This window comes from Nilaparvata lugens, chromosome 10 (assembly GCF_014356525.2).
Source record: "Nilaparvata lugens isolate BPH chromosome 10, ASM1435652v1, whole genome shotgun sequence".
In the NCBI taxonomy this organism is placed as follows: Eukaryota; Metazoa; Arthropoda; class Insecta; order Hemiptera; family Delphacidae; genus Nilaparvata; species Nilaparvata lugens.
In genome coordinates this window covers 32,826,527-32,845,584 of record NC_052513.1, presented here as the reverse complement: position 1 = coordinate 32,845,584, position 19,058 = coordinate 32,826,527, and the positions used below count along the sequence as shown (strand labels likewise).

The window sequence follows — 19,058 nt, the reverse complement described above, 5'->3', positions numbered from 1 at the left end:
TGAGTATATGTGCGTCTGTGTACACGATATCTCATCTCCCAATTAACGGAATGACTTGAAATTTGGAACTTAAGGTCCTTACAATATAAGGATCCGACACGAACAATTTCGATCAAATGCGATTCAAGATGGCGGCTGAAATGGCGAAAATGTTGTGAAAAACAGGGTTTTTCACGATTTTCTCGAAAACGGCTCCAACGATTTTGATAAAAGTTATAGGTACCTGAAATAGTCATTGATAAGCTGTATCAACTGCCACAAGTCCCATATCTGTAAAAATTTCAGGAGCTCCGCCCCATTTATGCAAATTTTGATTTTAGATTCTCAATTATCAGACTTCAGACACAATTTGAACAAAAAATTTCGAGTGGAAAAGATTGAGAATGAGAATTTCTACAATTAATGTTCAGTAACATTTTCACCTAAAATTAAAAATAAGCTCGAAATTCGATAAAATATGATTATCCAATTGCAAACTGTTGATTCTATTAAATGATTCACTATGAAGAGATAGCAGACCTCGTGTGTCTCCAGAGTTATTGCCCTGACACCAGCTGGCTCAAATCTTTGAATAGTATACTTGAGATGCGCGGGAACACTAGCGTCAGGTGATCAATTTTCATAACGGCAAGGAAAGTTGTGTGAGTGCGCCATACCAGATTTTTTACTCTAATATTGGCGTATTAAGGATGCTCCTTTTTCCTTTTATATATTATTCTTGAAATGCAAAATTTCCAAAAACCTTGTATATACGTCGACGCGCGATTTAAAAAGGAACATACCTGTCAAATTTCATGAAAATCTATTACCGCGTTTCGCCGTAAATGCGCAACATATAAACATTAAGAGAAATGCCAAACCGTCGACTTGAATCTTAGACTCACTTTGCTCGGTCAATAAGAAAATCAACACATTGACAGGATTTATAATAGTATTTGGAATTAGCTTAATGAAAATTGTAGGTCTATAATAAGGAATGGAATGGTAGGATCGAGTAGAATGTCATTAATTTTGTTTATTTAATTTCCTATGATCTAACTCACGTCTACCTAGTTGCTACATAAATTAATAATTTTCAATTATTGTTTATTATTGAATCGATCATATTTATTTTCATTCACCTTGGGCTGATTAATATAATCAACTCATATTCATGAGACACAGCCTCCTTAACAAAATATTGGTGATAATATTTTGAACTGAGGCTGTTTCAAAGTATGTTTTTACCTGTAGAAATAATATTATATAAAATCAAAGATTTTAAAGAGAGGGTCTTTAAGGTCTTTGTATAAATACATTTTTTTTTATATGGAAATATGGGTTGAATTACATTCAACAATAAATTTTTCATTCCTCTAACGAATGTGACTTATGGCATACCGTACCTACTGTACATGATTTTGAACCGCTCTGACGACCTGAGAATATGAGTGTTATTTTAGTTCGAGGGGATCCAATCAAAGTGTCAAAAATTATAAGTGTTTCAAATTTTCATCCTTGAGGTGTCCTTATGCGCGCCTCTCTACTTGGAAATACTCAAATTAAGTGCATCTAACCGGTGATTCTCATAGAGCATGATCTTATAAATATTTTATATCATAGCCAGGTTTGAATTAAATTTCGAAAAAATAGAAAATTGAACACAAAATAAAATAAAGAGAAAATAGTGTAGTTTCAGCTATTTTGAATTATTTAGGAATGTTAAATATCGCCAAGGAAAAACGTAACCAATTATAGAAATGAGAAAATAGAAACTGTGATAAAAACTGCAACTATGCCCCGTTTTGGAAAGCCAATTTTCTGACTCAAGCTGTTTAAAGTCTAGAACTTGGCTAAATCCCGAGCTCGGAAACAGCTGTGTTTACAATGAACTTGGAGATGATGGTTGAAGCTAAAAATGAGGTGTTTCTCAAAATACAATGAAGTTGGTGATGACGGTTAAAGCTAAAAATGAGGTGTTTCTCAAAATACAAGGAGCAGAATTATCAGGTGTAAAACTGGAAATCTGAGAGATAGAGCACTCTTCCTGGTCTCAGGTTGTAGAGATTTTGAATTATACATTTGAATATTGTAATAATCGGAAGACATTCTTGATTAAAAACTAAAATTCATAAAAATTGATTATTTTCTAGAATTTTGCTCATTTTTGAAAAATTGTAACTCAGTACTCATTGAAGATAGAGAGCTCCAAATAAATTTCATTTTATAATCTTAAAAAAGGCGCAAGCGAAATTTCTGGATGATTACTAGATTTGGCGTAAATATAGCTAAAAACTGAACCGAAAGTACGAGGTTTTTGGGCCATCCAAAGGAAATTTTCCATGAAAAAATGGTTCTGGACTTCTCTTATGAATTCAAACAATTTATATGAAAAAAATCGGAGCTACAATTTTATATTGCAAGCACCAATTTATAATATCAGTGACGAATAATGCAATGCAATTAGCGGTATCTTCTCTCTATGAGCACTTCCTTAAAAATCGTTGGTATTCTTTCTCGTTCGTCGGACGCGTTTGCATAAACGAAAAAGTTCACCTTTAGTAAACAGTAGGTATGATCAGTTGAATGAAGATAGTTGACAGTAGACACAAACATCAAATAGAAAAGGAGAGCAGCTCAGCATCAAAAAGAACAAAATTAGTGCATTAAAAAAGGGGGTTTGTTAAGAAACGACAACATTATATTATTGTTTATATATAATCGACAACATTCATTTATCACAATTAGAACTTTATTCTCTCTCGAATACTATCACCTTCTCCTTCAAATTTGCCACCTTCTAAGTACGGTTCAGTAAACTCCCTGTAAGCTAAACACACCCTCCTACCGCTGATATCATGTCTAGGAATCAGGTGTAGCCACCAATACCTCGCCTCCCCATATAAAACAAGCAGCGATCTAGAAGGCATAGGAATCCTGACCACAATATTCGGAGGGTCCAACAGTGGAACCTCGTTGAAAGGATGTGGAGCGTCAATGAGGTTGTATTTAGTGTTGGTACCGCGGTAAGGAACCATTGAAAGAACCGAATCGCCGATCAGATTGACAGTGACAATTCGCTCGCCCCAAATCCAGCAGTCGTCGATGTGGGCATCGATTGACGAGCCTCGCGCACTGTCGTATTCCAGCGAGCACTGTTCGATAGTTTGGAAGTTTTCGAGAAGATCGACTTTGGAGAATCGATCCTGGATGAAGCGAGTCGCCGCCGGGAAGCCACTGAAGTTGCCGGCTCGCAGTTTTCGTTTCTTGAAGTTGCATTTCGGCCCGAAATTCTGTCGACAAAATATGAACAAGTTGTCAATAAAAATTGAAAAACAGTACACAAACAGTGAAAACTTGATCTGAATTCTCTGTATCATTTCCATCTTCTTTCCAACTTCTAATCAATTCTGTCTAGTGATGGCGATTTAGTTAAGTTTAATAAGTGAAGTTAATACAACCGATCACTTAATATCTATATGATAGAAATAGAGATATGAATCGGAATTCTATCAATAGACTACTGTATTTCTTTTCCAACTTATCAATTTTTTACGAATTTTGTTCAGTGAAGGCGGTCTAGGTCAATGTTAGTAAATATACCTATATACTATATTATTTGAGTTTAGATAGGTTGAATAAGATGACTTGATTTGTCTTTGTCACAGGATATTTATTGCAAAAACGTTAAACTTAGTTTCGTTTGTTATATCGTAGAAATTTTTCTGATAAACTGAGTATATTTATGGTCAATCGGAGGTTGAAAAAATAATGACCCTCGTATTTAAAATTTATTTTTGTCAGTCAATCATCATTTCAGTTATTACTTCTTTTCAGATTTTCATGCTTCTTCTTTGCAATAGTGGAGGGGAATTTATCTCTAATGAGTGAAACGACTTAAAGTCATACTACTTATTTGTTGCAAAATTGAGAAATCAGCCATTACACCTTAAAGCTGGATTCAGCTTTCCCTTCAATTTAAGTAAGTTATCCACAACAAAAGTGTAGTGCAAGTCTGTCACTTAAGTGTAGAAAGATTGAAATGTGAGTTCATTTACAAAAGTTTTTGTGAAATGATGAATGTTTTATTTACTCTGTATAATATTTTGGGAATTTGTAATTTTTAGTTTAGTATTCACATTGCCTCTTGTATTTGTATTACTTATTTTTTCTGAGTGGAAATAAATTTGAAATTTAATTAATATTGACAACTAATATTGAATCTAATCTCACTATAGTTAGTGCATGTTACTACACCACAACTTCTAATCATATCAATAACAATCTAATACTAATATTATTACATGAGAGCAAGACACATAACATCATCTACAGTTTGTCGCAGAACCTGCTTCATGATCAGGAACCTGTGAAGCTGTTGGGCTTTGTATTGGATTGGAAACTCAGCTGGGTTAGCCACATCCAGCAGGTGACCAAAAGACTGAAACTAATTCCTGTTACTTAAACTGAGGGGACATGGCTGTGATGGAGATATATCTGGGCATGGTGTATCATGCACTTTTTCACTGCCATATTTCCTATGGTCTACTCATGTGGGGTCATTCAGCCAAGGTTGTGGACATACTGAAGCTGCAGAAACGGGCTGCCAGGACCATTACTGCAAGCGAACATCTTGTACATTGCAAGCTCATTTTTGTTAGGCTAGGTATTCTAACAGTATTCAGCCACTTCTCCTTCTCTGCCTTATTTACGACAACAAGAATCAACGAGATTTGTTAACTCGGACTGAAGTGCAACACTAGGCATAGTGGGTTGCCTGACGTTCCCAGAATGCGCCTTCAGAGATCGCAGATATGCAATAGGAGTTCAGCACTATAGCGAGGACCACGTTATAATGACAGTGGATAAAGATAAGAGAACAGCGTTGCCGTTTGTCTGCCTTGATTAATTACATTGCTACATTGTTAAAAACGGACTTGGCAACATTGCGGAGCTAGAAAAGGATAGTGCTATCTGTTTTGTCGAATAATAGACAAGGATAGCAACACCAATGCTTATCAAATACTGCCATTATAGCGTGTACCTCACTATAGGCTACTTCAGCAGGCTGCCAGCAGGGACGAAGCAGTTGGACTTCAGCGTGTTCGAGAGAGTTGTGATCAGTTTCTTGAGAGACAGGGTTTGAATGATGAACTTTCTCAAACGATTTCTGGCAAAAATGCCATCAAGTTGAAGAGCAAGGCCATGACTACTTTGAGTTGAATTGATCACTGCCATCTTGAACAAAACTTTTTTTATTATTTTAGTTTTTTTGTATAATGCCCTGACGCCATCATACATAAATTGATCACTGCCATCTTGATCAAATCGTTTTGTAGTTTAGTTTTTTGTTTAATGCCATGACGCCATCACGGCATTATACATTATGCTTTATGTTTAGTTTTTATTCATGCCATGACGCCATCTTTCCCACAAGTTTGGGTACCGTAATGGATGATGGAGAAGGTAAAAGGTATTAGTATTAATCATAATTATTACCTGTTTCCTTCTTCCACTCTGAGAAGTATCCCATGGTAACAAGTCCAGATCGTTCATTAGTTCATCGCATTCTTTCTGAGAAATGAAATCCAATTGGATAAATACGCCTGGAAATTCTATTGATTTTCCACTGTGGTTTGGGTGTTTTTCATGTTCGGCATCATCACTGCCTTCCCAGGCTTTGTTACAGAAACAGCAATAGACGTAGCTCGCTTCGTACTGCAAGAAAAATAAAATCTTATTAAATGTATGAATTCAGGGCTACTTTCTTGTATTTATAAAAAAGAATTATAGTACCTGATTGAATAAAAACACAAATCTGTTGTCAAGTTCTACACTGTTCTAAACAGTTACAACTGATTTGTGTTTTTATTCAGTTATGGAACGGTTCTACAATATTGACAATGACTCAGTCGAATTTTTGATTATAGTACCCTTTATTGTTTTATTAATTTTAAAGGATACTATATTTCTATTTTATAATCTTATTAATATTATGTACTAAAAGAAATAAAAAGTAGAAGAGCACAACTAGTTGGTCATATTCTTCAACATGAGAACTAACAAAAAGAATAATGGAGGGAATGACTGAGGGAAGGTAGGCCAAGACTGAAGTACATAGAAAACTGAAGAAGGATCTGAGATGTGCCAACTACAGTGACCTCGAAAGGATGGCGGATGACAGAGAGGCATGTAGAGTTGCTGCCAACTAGACCAACGGCTGCTGACCAAAGAAGAAAGAATATTATGTGTTTCTTCCAATCTAGCTCGAACTGTTAGTCAATAATCTAATGAGTTTTTTACTTTTACAAGTAGTAATTAATACATGTAAAGTATTGTTTACAAGTATTCAAATACTTGTCGTTGTTCTTGACTAGATTTCAGACTATACTGTTGTACAAGTTGTGAGTTGTATTTCACTCATTAGAATATTATGCCCTTTACAATTCTTAAAACTAGTTTTATGAAGAATATATCAGTTTAAATTTCTTAAAAAATCCAGCTTCAAGATGTAAAACCTGAACAGGTTTATTATTAATTCAATAAATGTGTGGTTATGAGAAATTCAAGTCTTTTTGTGAATTCAAGATGCGAATTTCCTGGTCCATCACAATCTACGATGTGCATAATCAATCAATTCAATTTTATTCCTTCATCGGAAGAAAACGATAAACCATATTCAATGAATATGATGATTGGTGAGTTGTAAAATCGCTTCCTTGTGATTCGGAACGGATCTAGAACTGTAGGTCCATTCATATCTCATCATCACCCACCTCATGTACTCACGTACAAGCCTAGAGGTCATGGGGGCTTCACACTCAGCGAAAAATTAGATTATTATTATTAAACGAAAATCAAAATTAAATGCTGTAATTCACCCGAAGACTTCAGCTACTGCAAATATTGACAACAGGGTGAACAGCAAGATGGAGATTCATTTAATAATAATAATTAATTCATTAGCATTTGAATAATTGAAATATTTCAGTAATTTCCATCTGAAAAATTTGAACAGTAGGGAATAAAATAACATGATAATCCAAATGGGAATTGATATGCAAAGGCACCTTAGTGATTTTAACACAAAATTAATCTTAAAGAATTATAGAAACTATTTAAAGTACTGTCTCTTTTCAAAGAAGTTAGTAGACTTGACATTTGAGATAATTGTTTGACACTGCCTATCTGGAGATCCCAGTCACAGTATACATACAGTACGGAAACTTGGCTAGTACCCTGACACTAAAATCCGCCATCTTGTTAGGAAGCGCCGCATTGTAATAGTATTGATGGTAGGTTTGGATGACTCTAATGATCCGGATCAATAGATCTGGTTCACTGCTACGAGCCAATCAGAAGACCAGGATTGGAACTTCCCAAGGTCACGTGACGTGTTTAGTATTGGCGTCAAGTAAAAAGCATTGGTTAGATAGGCGATTGATTACAAGTTTCCATTCTGTATATTCTGTGTCCCAGTCCTTGGAAAGGACTTCAAGAATTTAAGTAAGTAAATTACAGACCTATTTTTATGTTAACAGCTTTTCACATTAATCAAATGGCCGGTTTCAAACTTAGACTGGCGGACGACACTCAGAAGTTAGAATTGTTCTCTGATTGACTGAGAACCAGCTGTTGTTTAGAATTAGCCAATCGGAGGACAATTCTGAGTGTCGGCCGACAAAAGGCTAAGGGTCAGACCATACGTAGAGTTTTTGCACTGCCGGCGGACGAGTCGGCAGTGCACGAAGCTCTCCTATTGGCTGACTATCAGTTGATTGGGTTGGCTTTCGGAAATCAGCCAATCGGAGTGAATCCTGCCCTGCCGACAAGTCCGCCGCCAGTGCAAAAACGCTACGAATAGTCTGACACTTCTCTAACTTCTCTTACAAACAGCTGATTCTGAGCCAATCAGAGCACATTCTTGGTTTCTTTCAGATGAGTCGGCTGGGCAGGAAGCTCTCCGATTTGCAGATTGGATCGGCATTCAGGAATCAGCTGATAATCAGTCAATCGGGGAACTTCCTGCCCTGCCGAATCGTCTGAAAATCGCCTCATGTGCCTTCTCCCTAAGGCTCATATTATATTTAGGCAAACAGTGGATCGCTAAGTGTCCGTACAAGTCAGGGGGCATTAGTTCTTATTTCGCTCATTACACTAGGTTCACCATATTCTGGCTGCCGACCAAAAGACTTTGGCAACCTCCTTGGTATCAAAACCGGGTCGCCAGCCCCGTAGCCAATCCTGGTGTCTCACTGATCCCTAACGAGTTTTACACTTGGCCGCCAATGGCGACTCACTGGTGGCTAAATGGACTAGAGATCAAATGTTGACCGACAATCAGCAAGTGACAAAACTGCATTTTGATCAGACAGGTAACAAAAATACATGTTAGGCCTAAATAATATGTATACGGTATGTATAAGGATAGAATAAGCATGAGATCGGAAATACAAACATAAACGATACATACCTGACTGAAATCAAATTCAGGTTTTAGAATAGAATATTCTTTCTCACATTTGATGCAAGTTCTAATTCCTTTGCACCCACAAAATGAAGAGCGATCAGTCTCCATTTCGCAATAAAGAAATAGAAATTTAAGATTTTTGTTAAACTTAATGTAACAAGAAATATTCTAAGAATGATGAGAGTTAAAAATTAAACAAAATTCCACAATAAGGGAATTCTGTAAATATTTATACATTGTTTAAAGTTCATCTGACATAGTTTAGTTTTTTTAGGTTAATTTTTGGTTTTTGTATTTTATTATCAGCTGATTTCTCTTCATAAAAGCAGTGTTGCCAGTACAAGGAATAACGAAACTTGATCAGCTGGCATTTGGTTTTTAACATTTATTTTAAATATTATTTCATGTATAAATTTATGCTGCAACATTAATTTCTAATCCCTTGCTCTAGATTTTCACTTATTTTTTCTCCAATATATGCATTCCATTGTTGATAGATAGAGTCAATCATTGAGTTGACTAATACATGGAATCACGCCTAGAAAAAAATTGCTCGAACAGAGAGTAGCCGTTGATCACGTATTTGAAAGATTAAATTTGAGTTTGAATTATCAATTTTTTATTTAATATTACTACTTGTCATGTTGGGTGAAATTTACTTTTGAATGGAATATCAATAATATACAATATCTGGGGAACTGTGCTCCGCTCGAAAATACAAAATCATGGCGGCACGGGGATGGAAATTTAGATGAAAGCTGAAATGTCGTAGTATTTCGATCACAATCGTAGTATTTTTAAAGGTTCAAACATGAAGCAGCAACTCTCTTCCCTTGAGAGTGTTGATTGTAATCATCGTATTTAAATGGCAGCGCACATAGTGCTACTCTATTTGCCACCATTTAATTGAATGTTGTTGTAGTAGCAACTCAGGTCCACGTCGGTTCACTCTTCCTCCGTCTCAAGGCCCAGGAAGCGGGCCACCCCGCAAGGGTCGGTCCAGAGGCTGGCGATTGTTAAATTTGTCGGCTTAGTGGGACAGCTAAAAAGATTTCCGTGGTGTGGGGTCCATTACCACAGTCGGGAGAGACATCGATCACATCCTCTGCGATTCTGGACATGTAACTGATCAGAATCACAGAGTAGCCTGATCTCATTAAATATGAGATAAATATAAATATATATAATAAAAGAATGAAACACTTTCAAGCTCGATTCTGTACTCCACTATATTTGCACCCTAAAAGTCAGGAACCTGTCCCCGTTATAATAGCAGATTTGATAAAATTGTTATCATTTGACAACATAGAGCTATCCTTATCTAGCTCCCAAAACGTTGCCAGATTGTTTTTAAAAAATGTAGAAATATAATTAAAAAATATTCAATTACAATTATATATTAATAATATCGAGAGACCTGGATGGCTCAGGTCCGGTGTCAAGAGTTTTCAGGTCGTACCTGATTAATTTCAGGGCCTCTGACATGACCTAACGACTGCTATTAGGCAGCCGGGACCAGTGACTGAAGGTATCCATCTGAAACACGGGGTGTGATCCAAGAAAATGTCTTGCCCGGGTCGGGGTTTGAACCCAGGACTCGGAATTATAAAGCCAACATTTAATTATCATCCTTAATTAAAGAGTTTGACAAATCGGGCACTGCTTGACAGGTTTTTTTCCCGTTTTTACTACCGGTAGCATTAAGAAATATTAAATGAAAAAGACTAAGAAATTGTCAAAAAACACAGATTTATTGATACTTAGAAAGACCGGTTTCGGTTATCAAACCATTGTCAATCTCTGATAAACAGATAATCTCTGAGTTTATCAGAGATTGACAATGGTGTAATAACTGAAACCGTTCTTTCTAAGTATCAATAAATATGTTTTTTTGACAATTTCTTAGTCTTTTTCATTTAATATGAATTACCACACTATCAACTTTTCAACTACACAAAAAGTGCATTAAGAAATTATGAATTGGGAATAATAGAAGTAGCCGATTTGCTTTTATACGGACCGATTACCTGCTTATAGTTCTTTTATTCATTCATACAATAAAACATCAAAATGATAAAAGTTCATTATTTTGCAATTTTTTGCTAGATACGCTATTACTTGTGCATTATCAAACAATGCACAAACTTGTGCATTTGATCAAACAACATGAGTTTAGCAGGATTCTAGCCCAATACTGTTCCAGCAGCTATTATACCCTGAATAAAATAAGTTGAGGCTAAAGCAACCGGCCGACTGAATTTTGGAGTTGCTAAATTGTGTAAAATTGTTTCTCATCAACTTTACAGCAATATCGAGGATTAAATTTTACACAGGACACCAGCTGTGGTTAAATTAGAATTTTGAGAAAGTAAGTCACAATTTCACACAATCTTGCCACACTAACATTTTGTCAATTCTCATTTTTCATTCGGATTATAGTTCAAGTTTGACAACGCTTTATCCTAATAAATTTATTATAACAAATTAAAAATGTGTTGCATCTCAGAAAATATCAATCAGGAGAGTAGCTCACATTTAATTAATACAACATGAATTTGTTCAATTGTTTATTAAAATAGCAACAACTTTTCATTGAAATAATATACAATCGGTTTCAACACATTTTCTTTCATAATAACCATTACAGCTAACATATTGGAAAGAAACAGAAGTAATAAAGTTTGAAAGTCTTCGATAGAGCAAGTTGCTCTCTTGAATCAATTTTTGACATTTTTTACAAAACCAAAAACATTGTATTACAACTCGAAGATGGTATCCTAGATTTGTAATCCTAAATTTTATTCAATGTATGTATATTCCTACCAGGTGAAAGCAAATCTACGAATGATAATCTTTTAGGCTACCAAGTTTATTCGTAGATATCATGCTTGTCGCCTATGTACTGTACGATATCTGAAGGCTTTAAAAGTTTCTCGGCATCCACATCTGGTATTTCAAACCCTGAAAACATAAGAAGAAATAGTAGTTTAAAATAGAAATGAAAAGTTTCAAGCAATATCAAAAATATATCATTCCAATAAAAAATAATTGTAATCTAGGTTGCCACCTGTCAAGTCTGTTCAACTTATCCTTGAAGAGAGATTTGACTGTGGAGCTGAATGGACTGCTCTCAATGGGTGGCTTCAGCACCAGCATAGTGTACTATGCAAACCCGCCTGGTGGCTTTCATCTGCCAAGGAAACAGTGGTGTCGCCTCAATAGGGTTCGAACAGAACATGGTCTTTGTGGAGTTTCCCCAACAAGATGGGGCATGGGGCCCAGTGCAGATTGTGACTAAGGGCAGTTTGCACAGTGACAGCTTAGACTGAATTCAATCAGATGTTGGCTTAAACTTAAAATGGATCACATTATAACAAAATGATACTTGATATAATAGATGTAATCCAGTTTAAGATGAAATTTAGTCTAAACTGGCACTGTGCAAACGGCAATAAGACAAACAGGTGAGTACATAGCTTTGAACTGCAGCCGCCAAGCTTATGCTGGTCAGCTTAAGGATTTTATTTCTGCCACACCAGAAGTAGTGGATTGGCTGGATGGATTAGATTTTAAACCTTTGACCATTCACAAATATTTGTAATTTTGACTTTACACAAATATGTGTAATTTGTATTATTTTAATCTAAGTATTTCTAACCGAGCCTTAAAATGATTTTTTTCTAGTTTTGACTCCTTGTTGCAGAGATGCCATGTTCATAATAATTATTATAGCCTACATTGCCTACATGAAATAGAACCCACAAAGTATCGTTAAACCTTCAGCTTGGTGCTTATCAGTGTTTTCAGTGATGTAGATAAATGATAATTAGTGCATTGTGGTTTGGAACCCATATAAAAATGTCAATTGATCCACAAATTTCAGTCATCATCTTCATTATCCTAGCACTCTTCAATTATAAACTGTTAAATTATCATATTGATGTAGGCTAGCCCTACATGGATACTTATGATGTGAACACAGTTGCCAAGGTGATTGGTCTGGAAACAAACTGTTATTAAAAGATAACAAGTTGAAGTTTTATGAGAGATGTTAAAAGATGATATTGTATTTTTATTTTTATCTTGTTCAATGTAAACTTTTAATTAATAAAGTTTTAATTACAAAAGCACATTTACAACAATATTTATTTTATTCATAATGCAGAAATACCATATCAGTCATATTATAAACTGTATTATATTAATTCACTATTTGTACCACCACTTATTATTGAAATGATTTGGAGAGAAAAAAGGCGAACCCTAAATTACTATATCCCGAATTGAGATAAAATAAGCCAAAATTTTACGGTCTTGTATTCACATAACATAATTTTCAGTTCAAAAATAAATTAATGAGATATTAAAGATCTAGAATGAATTTATTATTGAAATGATTTGAAGGGAAAAACGGCAAACCCTAAATTACTATATCCCGCATTGAGATAAAATAAGCCAGACTTTTACGGTCTTGTATTCACATAACATAATTTTCAGTTCAAAAATAAATAAATGAGATATTAAAGATCTAGAAATCTGGAGAGATTTCTAATAAAAAATAAATCAGAGAAAATGAGATATTACACTTGATAAACAATTATAAAAAAACACTTCACTTGAATGGGCTACTTTTATAAATTAATAGAACAATATTGAATCTTGAAGTACCCTTTATTATAGGAGTACTTCAAGTTTCAATATTGTTTTATTAATTATAAAAATTATCTACCTTTCTTACACAAAAAAATAATCACTGCTTTTTCTTCATTCAATCTTTCTAGTGAATGTCCAACAGAATAGGATAAAATGTATTACACTATGAGTAAAATTTAATAATAAAAATACAGGAACAGGTTAGTTATTAGGAGCTTTGAGTGAGCCTGATAACTTTACTTCGAAAAATATAATTTTTTTAAATATATAACTTTAATATATTATTTTCTAATTTGATTTTAACTTAGTACAAGGCTCAAGTTACTTCATGATTGTCATTGGTGTACTAACTGTAGAGAAGAAAATACTCATTCCAGCTCAACATTCCAATGAATTTCTTATCTGCTATAGAGTGATTCACTACAACTGTCAGTATTCATTATAGATAACATCAAAGCTTCCCATTCTCAATCACTGCTGACAGCTTGTAGTGAATCTCACTATAGACAAAATCAGAACCCGAGAATCTACCATTAATTTTCAAGGGATTGTTCTGTACCTAAGAACTGGAGGAGCGTAAGTCTTTTTTTGCCAATATGATGTTTTTAGTGGGTATTATCATAGAGAAACGATAGCGTAAGTAGATATCCCAAGGTATAGGACGTTTATATCGCAACTTTTACTGTTAACTCAAGCCGATTATTGTCGATTACTGTCGAATTTTACTGTTTTGTTTGGGTGAGAGTGTATGAACGGCACAATATGAGAGACTACTAGCGTCACACATCATCACGTGAAAGAATACGTGGACTATCGGCTTGAGATAACATTGAAAATTGCGACACAAACACCCTATACCATGCTACTTATGCTATTGTTTCTCTATGGTATTATCCAGTTTTTGTACAACTCTATAGATTCAAGATAACGTAAGTCCTCTGCAGTTGATTGTTTTGAAGATAGCCAGCGATGAAAGAGCGTAAATCCAATAATTCACAAGTGAGTGTAATGCTGATTCGACTTACGCTCTTTTAGCCCCGGGTGTGAGTGTAATACTTTTAGGGCTTTCCTGTAAAATCAGTCGTTTGAGACTTACGCCCGTCTAACTCTGAAGTACAGTGTTCAAACATTAGCAGACTAGAACTAGTTAGAGCGATTTGCTCTATGATCGCGCCGATAAGCTATTGATAAGTTCAAATTCATGCACCTTCTACTCCAGAAGTAAGGGAGGTCACTTGAAGACCCGGCTCCTTAAATAACATCCAAGAGTTTGAAAATCACGCATAGAAGTACTATAGTAAATAGAATATGGCAAGTTTGTGGATATGCAGATGATCTGGTCATAGTAGCGAGAACAATACCAGCCTTGAGAGAAGCCTTCACATCACTAGCAAGCAATAGTAAGCCAATGGGATAAGAGATAAACGAGGCCAAGACAAAATACCTGAGAGTGTCACCGTGGTGAGAAGAATCTTGGGCCCTGTTTTTGAGAATGGTCTCTGGAGAGGAAGAAAAAATTTTGAAATAGAGGAATTCTTAAACAATGAAGACATTGTGCGGTCGATAAAAGCTGGCAGAATAAGATGGATGGGGCATATGTTGAGAATGGGAGATGGAAGAGTGGTGAAATGTATATGGAAGGAGAAAATATATAACAGAAGAAGAAAAGGTCGACCAAGAAATAGATGGACGGATGATGTGGAACGCGATCTATGGACGCTTGGAGTTCGTAACTGGAGGAGGCAGGCCGAGGATCGAGACAGATGGAGAGGCTATGTGACGGAGGCCAAGGGTTGTAAAAAGCTGTAGAGCTGAGGAGTAAGTAAGTAAGAGTTTGAAAATCACTTTCCGGTGGTTCGAATCTCACCTAAATCTGAAGGTCCACTCATCTCTCTCATTACCCACGCACAAGCATGGAGCTCTTTTGAGCATCACCTTCAGCAAAAAAAAGAATAATGACGCTCCCTTAAGAGCCAGCCAATGGTTCTGTTTCTGCTCAGCAGAACTAGTTCATTGTAAAGCAGGGCTCAAGTACTCTAAATACTCTGAATTTATTTATATCCAGAAAATTTTTGATTGAGTGGAAAATGAATAAAAAAATAATCTTACCAAACTCATCTTCCATGGCCATTATAATCTCTACGTGATCAAGTGAGTCTAATCCTAAGTCATTAATGAAATGCGAGTCGGCAGTGAGCTGCAAACAAAAAAAAATAGTTAAAATTTAGAATTTTATTAAAGTTGCATGAGAATATATTTTAGGCTATAAATATCAAGAGTTAAATGTGTTGAGAAACAAGGAAAACACATTTTGTGTTGCACTCACAAATACCTCATTCACAAGTAGAAGTGTATTCATTAATGATTCAGAACAAAAATGCTTGAATTCAAGCAACACTATATTTTTTTTATATAAAGTTTTAGAGCTTTGAATAAAAGTAACAGGCGACCACTAAATTCACATTATAAAAGTTAAGAAATAATTTTCTCTTATAGTTTGTTCAGTGCTTGTCACGAGAAAAAGCAAGAAACTGCAGCAACGTAATGGTCGAGCATCCAGTTATTTATATATTTAAAATTTAACTGTTTAAATAGCCTAATTCTTCAAGAATAGCAATTGACGTCAAACACAAAAAATATTCATTGATGTGTTGCATTAGAATCCGGTTGCTAGGACACTTATTAAATCTAATAGTCCATTAAACCAATAACTGTCCTAGAAACCGGGTCTGAAGTGAATAGATGGTGCATAAATTAGATACATTGAATCAAATATCTATAGTGAGGTCCACGTTATAATGGAAGTGTTTGATTAGCAATGGTATAGCTATCCTTGTCCATTATTCAACAAAGCGGATAGCGCTATCTCTTTCTCGCTTTGCTCTGTTGCCAGATCGTCTTTTAAAAATGTAGAATTAATAATTAACAAAATATTTCATCTTAATTATGAAATTATTGAAAAATATAATTTCTTGCTTAATAAAATATGATTGATTATTTTAAACGTGAATGAACAGTTAATATTACATCAATAAACCTGTATCAGCTACCGTCTATAGACGGCATTGACAAGAAAGAGGATCGGCAACGTTGATCTCCTATCTTTCTCCACTACCATTATAACGTGGACCTTGACAAGAAAGAGGATCGGCAACGTTGATCTCCTATCTTTCTCCACTGCCATTATAACGTGGACCTCACTATATATTGAAATGATTAATTCAATTCAGGACGTCCATTATCTAATATTTTTAAATACTAATGCAAGTGAGTCAATATTGACAATGTTTATTGATTGTTTAGTAGGTAATACCACATTGAAAAGATATCTTTTCTATGCTTTCTTTTCTCAACTTTAGACGAGCAGTACCCCATTTAAAAATTTCTATAAATCATGAGTATTTATCTACCTTGACTGGGTCAATTTTATCGTACAACTTAAGCACCAAGTTGACTCTTTCCCTGATCTGAGGCAGATCCAGGGGTGGACCATGGGCGTAACATCGGTTCGGCGTACTAACTCTCTGCAAAACAAACCAAATAAGATATATTTAGATATGATGAATTAGATACCTTGTCAGCAGTAACTTTGTCAAATGCTCTGCACACTTTCATCACCCTGTCTTCAACTTCGGCTTTGGTGAGGGTTTGACCGGATGTGATAGTTGTGCTCACACATCTTCCCAGGTCATAGAACGGGTGCTGTGCAAAACAAAACTATTTTGTCAAAAAATATTTATTTTTTAAAATAATAGTAGAAATGAAAGCTGATTATCATTGATTTGACTTTGGGAGTCTACTGATGGTATTATTATTGTCAACAAGTTGAATAAATTATTCAAATATATTTTCAAATGTGGAAATTATTTCAATTTTTTAATCTTTAAGAACAAGTATTTTACAGCTATAAGGCATTTTATAATATGGTATAGGCCTACCAGAACTTGCTTCTTTTGAATTGACTTATTACTTCAATATTGTAGACTACATGTGACAACAAAATATGCTAGATTAGATAGACAGCATTAATATAAGCTAATATTATTATACAAGAATGTAAAAGTTTATTAGTAATTTTCAAGTGTTGGTACCGTATACTTTGATAAGGTAGCTCAAGTGCTTTTTCTCAATATGAAACGTGGAAAGTATGTTTTTTTTTGTTTAATTTATAACTTACAAAAATTGAATATTACTAGAATTATTACAATAAAATTCTATTTTTATACAAGCAAAGTTTTCAAAACATATTTGTAATGGATTGAATATTTGAAAAAAAAAAATTTCAGTTGGCTGGGGAATTTAGGTTAATCTAACTTTCTATTAATTGGGTTACATGGAGTACTTTAAATTCAAATACAGATTTAGAAGGTATTAACATCCACTAGGAAACATTAATTTTTTTCTCTTCAACTGAAAAAAAATTAAAATGATACATTGACATGAACTAAATAATAACTTGACAAGGTTATGTTGGGAAACAAAAGTTTTAATAATTACTTTATCTTTGTTTCTGTAATATGTTTCAAATTGTACTCATAAGAATTGTAAAAAAACTAATGATTTACCAGTTGAGATTATAAATACTTGGTGATTGTATCAAAACTAGTGATAATAAAGCAGACCTATATTATTGAACCCATTGGAATGGGGGTTGAACTGTGTCATAATTTTCATTAATAACCTCACATGTTTGAGATTTGAGTAACATTTTTAGAATCCAGATGAAGATTCCATTATTATCTGACATAAGAGACTAATTCTCAAAAACTTTGAAAACCAATTTAAATTAAAAGAAAATCGAACACGATGTAGCTACGGTTAAGATGACCTAGCCTAGGACACAATCAAATTTACAGCTACTTTACCTGAATGGATGATGTTAGAAGTGTGGGTTCATTCAATCGGTAATGAATGAATTTTTGTGATACTTTTGTAGCAATCGGTAAACATGTATTTGTTTTTAGAAGGCATCTATTCACATTTAAAGCACAACGACCCAACTGCCTGAGACCGGCCATTTTTCACCACTGTTCCAGAAATTCCAGAATATCAGACGACGACAATGCTGCTGCTGCTTGGGAAAATTAATTTTTGAAGAAAAACATTTTAAATAAGATTCTGTGTCCAAATCAATTCTTGATACTCTATTTTTTGCATAATTTTTCAAATTTATGATAATATTCAACTTTATTGATAGTTTTGAATTGAAGATAGTGACATAAAAAGTCATCTGTTTGACAAGTTTGGTAACACTGCGGCATCCATTTCTATAATGCAACGCGGGAAGTTTATTTGAAACTGATCAATGCACTCTGAAAAGCCTACTCCAACTATCAACTTTATTAAAATTTGTTGCATTATCTTTGCGTGTTTGATTATATTCTATAAATAAATTTTTCTCTTGCTGTTTTACTCATAAACGATGAGCAAGAACAAATATAATTTTTACTCATAAGATTGTGTTCTCATTTGTTTTACCATTGTCTTGCTATAAAAATTGTCTATTTGAAAGTGTAGTTGATCATAGTCTATAACTTCAAAGTAGAAGACAAAGTTTATATTTTGAAGAGCCAGAACTTATATGATACCACTGTAATGAAGATACATTAAATTAACTCAGTTTAGGTATATCTAGAAACTTATGAATTTATATCATAATACTTTAACAACTACATAAAATAATAAACTATTATGAAATTTCTATTAAAACTCGATTTAGATCGTAATAATTCAAGTCTAGGGTTCGTAAGATAAACACAAATTTTCTATAAAAACACATTTATTTAACAAGGAAATAAATCTATAGTAATCTGGTTGCCGAGAAACTGTACACCAAGTTTGTTCAGAACAAGAGATTGTACTTGTAAATAAGTAGGCTATATAAATCACATACATAAGTTATATGTTGGTTAATTGGACAAATTTAATTAGCAATTTGACATAAAACACGATACAT

General features: G+C 34.3%; 2 protein-coding genes across 3 annotated transcripts; both read right to left on the bottom strand.

Moving 5' to 3' along the window:
• Positions 1-2,714: 2,714 nt before the first annotated feature.
• On the bottom strand, positions 2,715-8,778 carry LOC111043410 (alpha-ketoglutarate-dependent dioxygenase alkB homolog 4). Its single transcript, XM_022328362.2, has 3 exons — positions 8,453-8,778; positions 5,479-5,697; positions 2,715-3,272 (listed from the first exon to the last, which is right to left on the bottom strand). Exons 1-3 carry the CDS (start codon positions 8,555-8,557, stop codon positions 2,724-2,726), a joined length of 873 nt encoding a protein of 290 aa, XP_022184054.2. The 5' UTR covers positions 8,558-8,778; the 3' UTR covers positions 2,715-2,723.
• A 2,224-nt stretch (positions 8,779-11,002) lies between these two features.
• On the bottom strand, positions 11,003-18,303 carry LOC111043216 (acyl carrier protein, mitochondrial). Of its 2 annotated transcripts, none has more exons than XM_022328118.2 (4): positions 17,968-18,303; positions 16,676-16,804; positions 15,212-15,299; positions 11,003-11,410 (listed from the first exon to the last, which is right to left on the bottom strand). In XM_022328118.2, the coding sequence occupies exons 1-4, from the start codon at positions 18,118-18,120 to the stop codon at positions 11,319-11,321; spliced, it is 462 nt and encodes a 153-aa protein (XP_022183810.1). In that variant the 5' UTR covers positions 18,121-18,303; the 3' UTR covers positions 11,003-11,318. The 2 variants fall into 2 exon arrangements, with proteins under 2 accessions (XP_022183810.1, XP_039292608.1); XM_039436674.1 differs by lacking the exon at positions 16,676-16,804 and adding an exon at positions 16,513-16,626 and having other exon boundaries at positions 17,968-18,194.
• Positions 18,304-19,058: the final 755 nt, after the last annotated feature.

Coding starts and splice junctions, on each gene's coding strand:
- LOC111043216 (XM_022328118.2), bottom strand. CDS start 18,120: ATGGCCGGTCTCAGGCAGTTGGGTCGTTGTGCTTTAAATGTGAATAGA. Junction 16,805..17,967: donor TTCTAACATCATCCATTCAG/GTAAAGTAGCTG, acceptor TGTTTTGCACAG/CACCCGTTCTATGACCTGGG. Junction 15,300..16,675: donor ACAAAGTTACTGCTGACAAG/GTATCTAATTCA, acceptor TTTTGTTTGCAG/CTCACTGCCGACTCGCATTT.
- LOC111043410 (XM_022328362.2), bottom strand. CDS start 8,557: ATGGAGACTGATCGCTCTTCATTTTGTGGGTGCAAAGGAATTAGAACT. Junction 5,698..8,452: donor CTGAATTTGATTTCAGTCAG/GTATGTATCGTT, acceptor TTTTTCTTGCAG/TACGAAGCGAGCTACGTCTA. Junction 3,273..5,478: donor AGAGTGGAAGAAGGAAACAG/GTAATAATTATG, acceptor TTTTGTCGACAG/AATTTCGGGCCGAAATGCAA.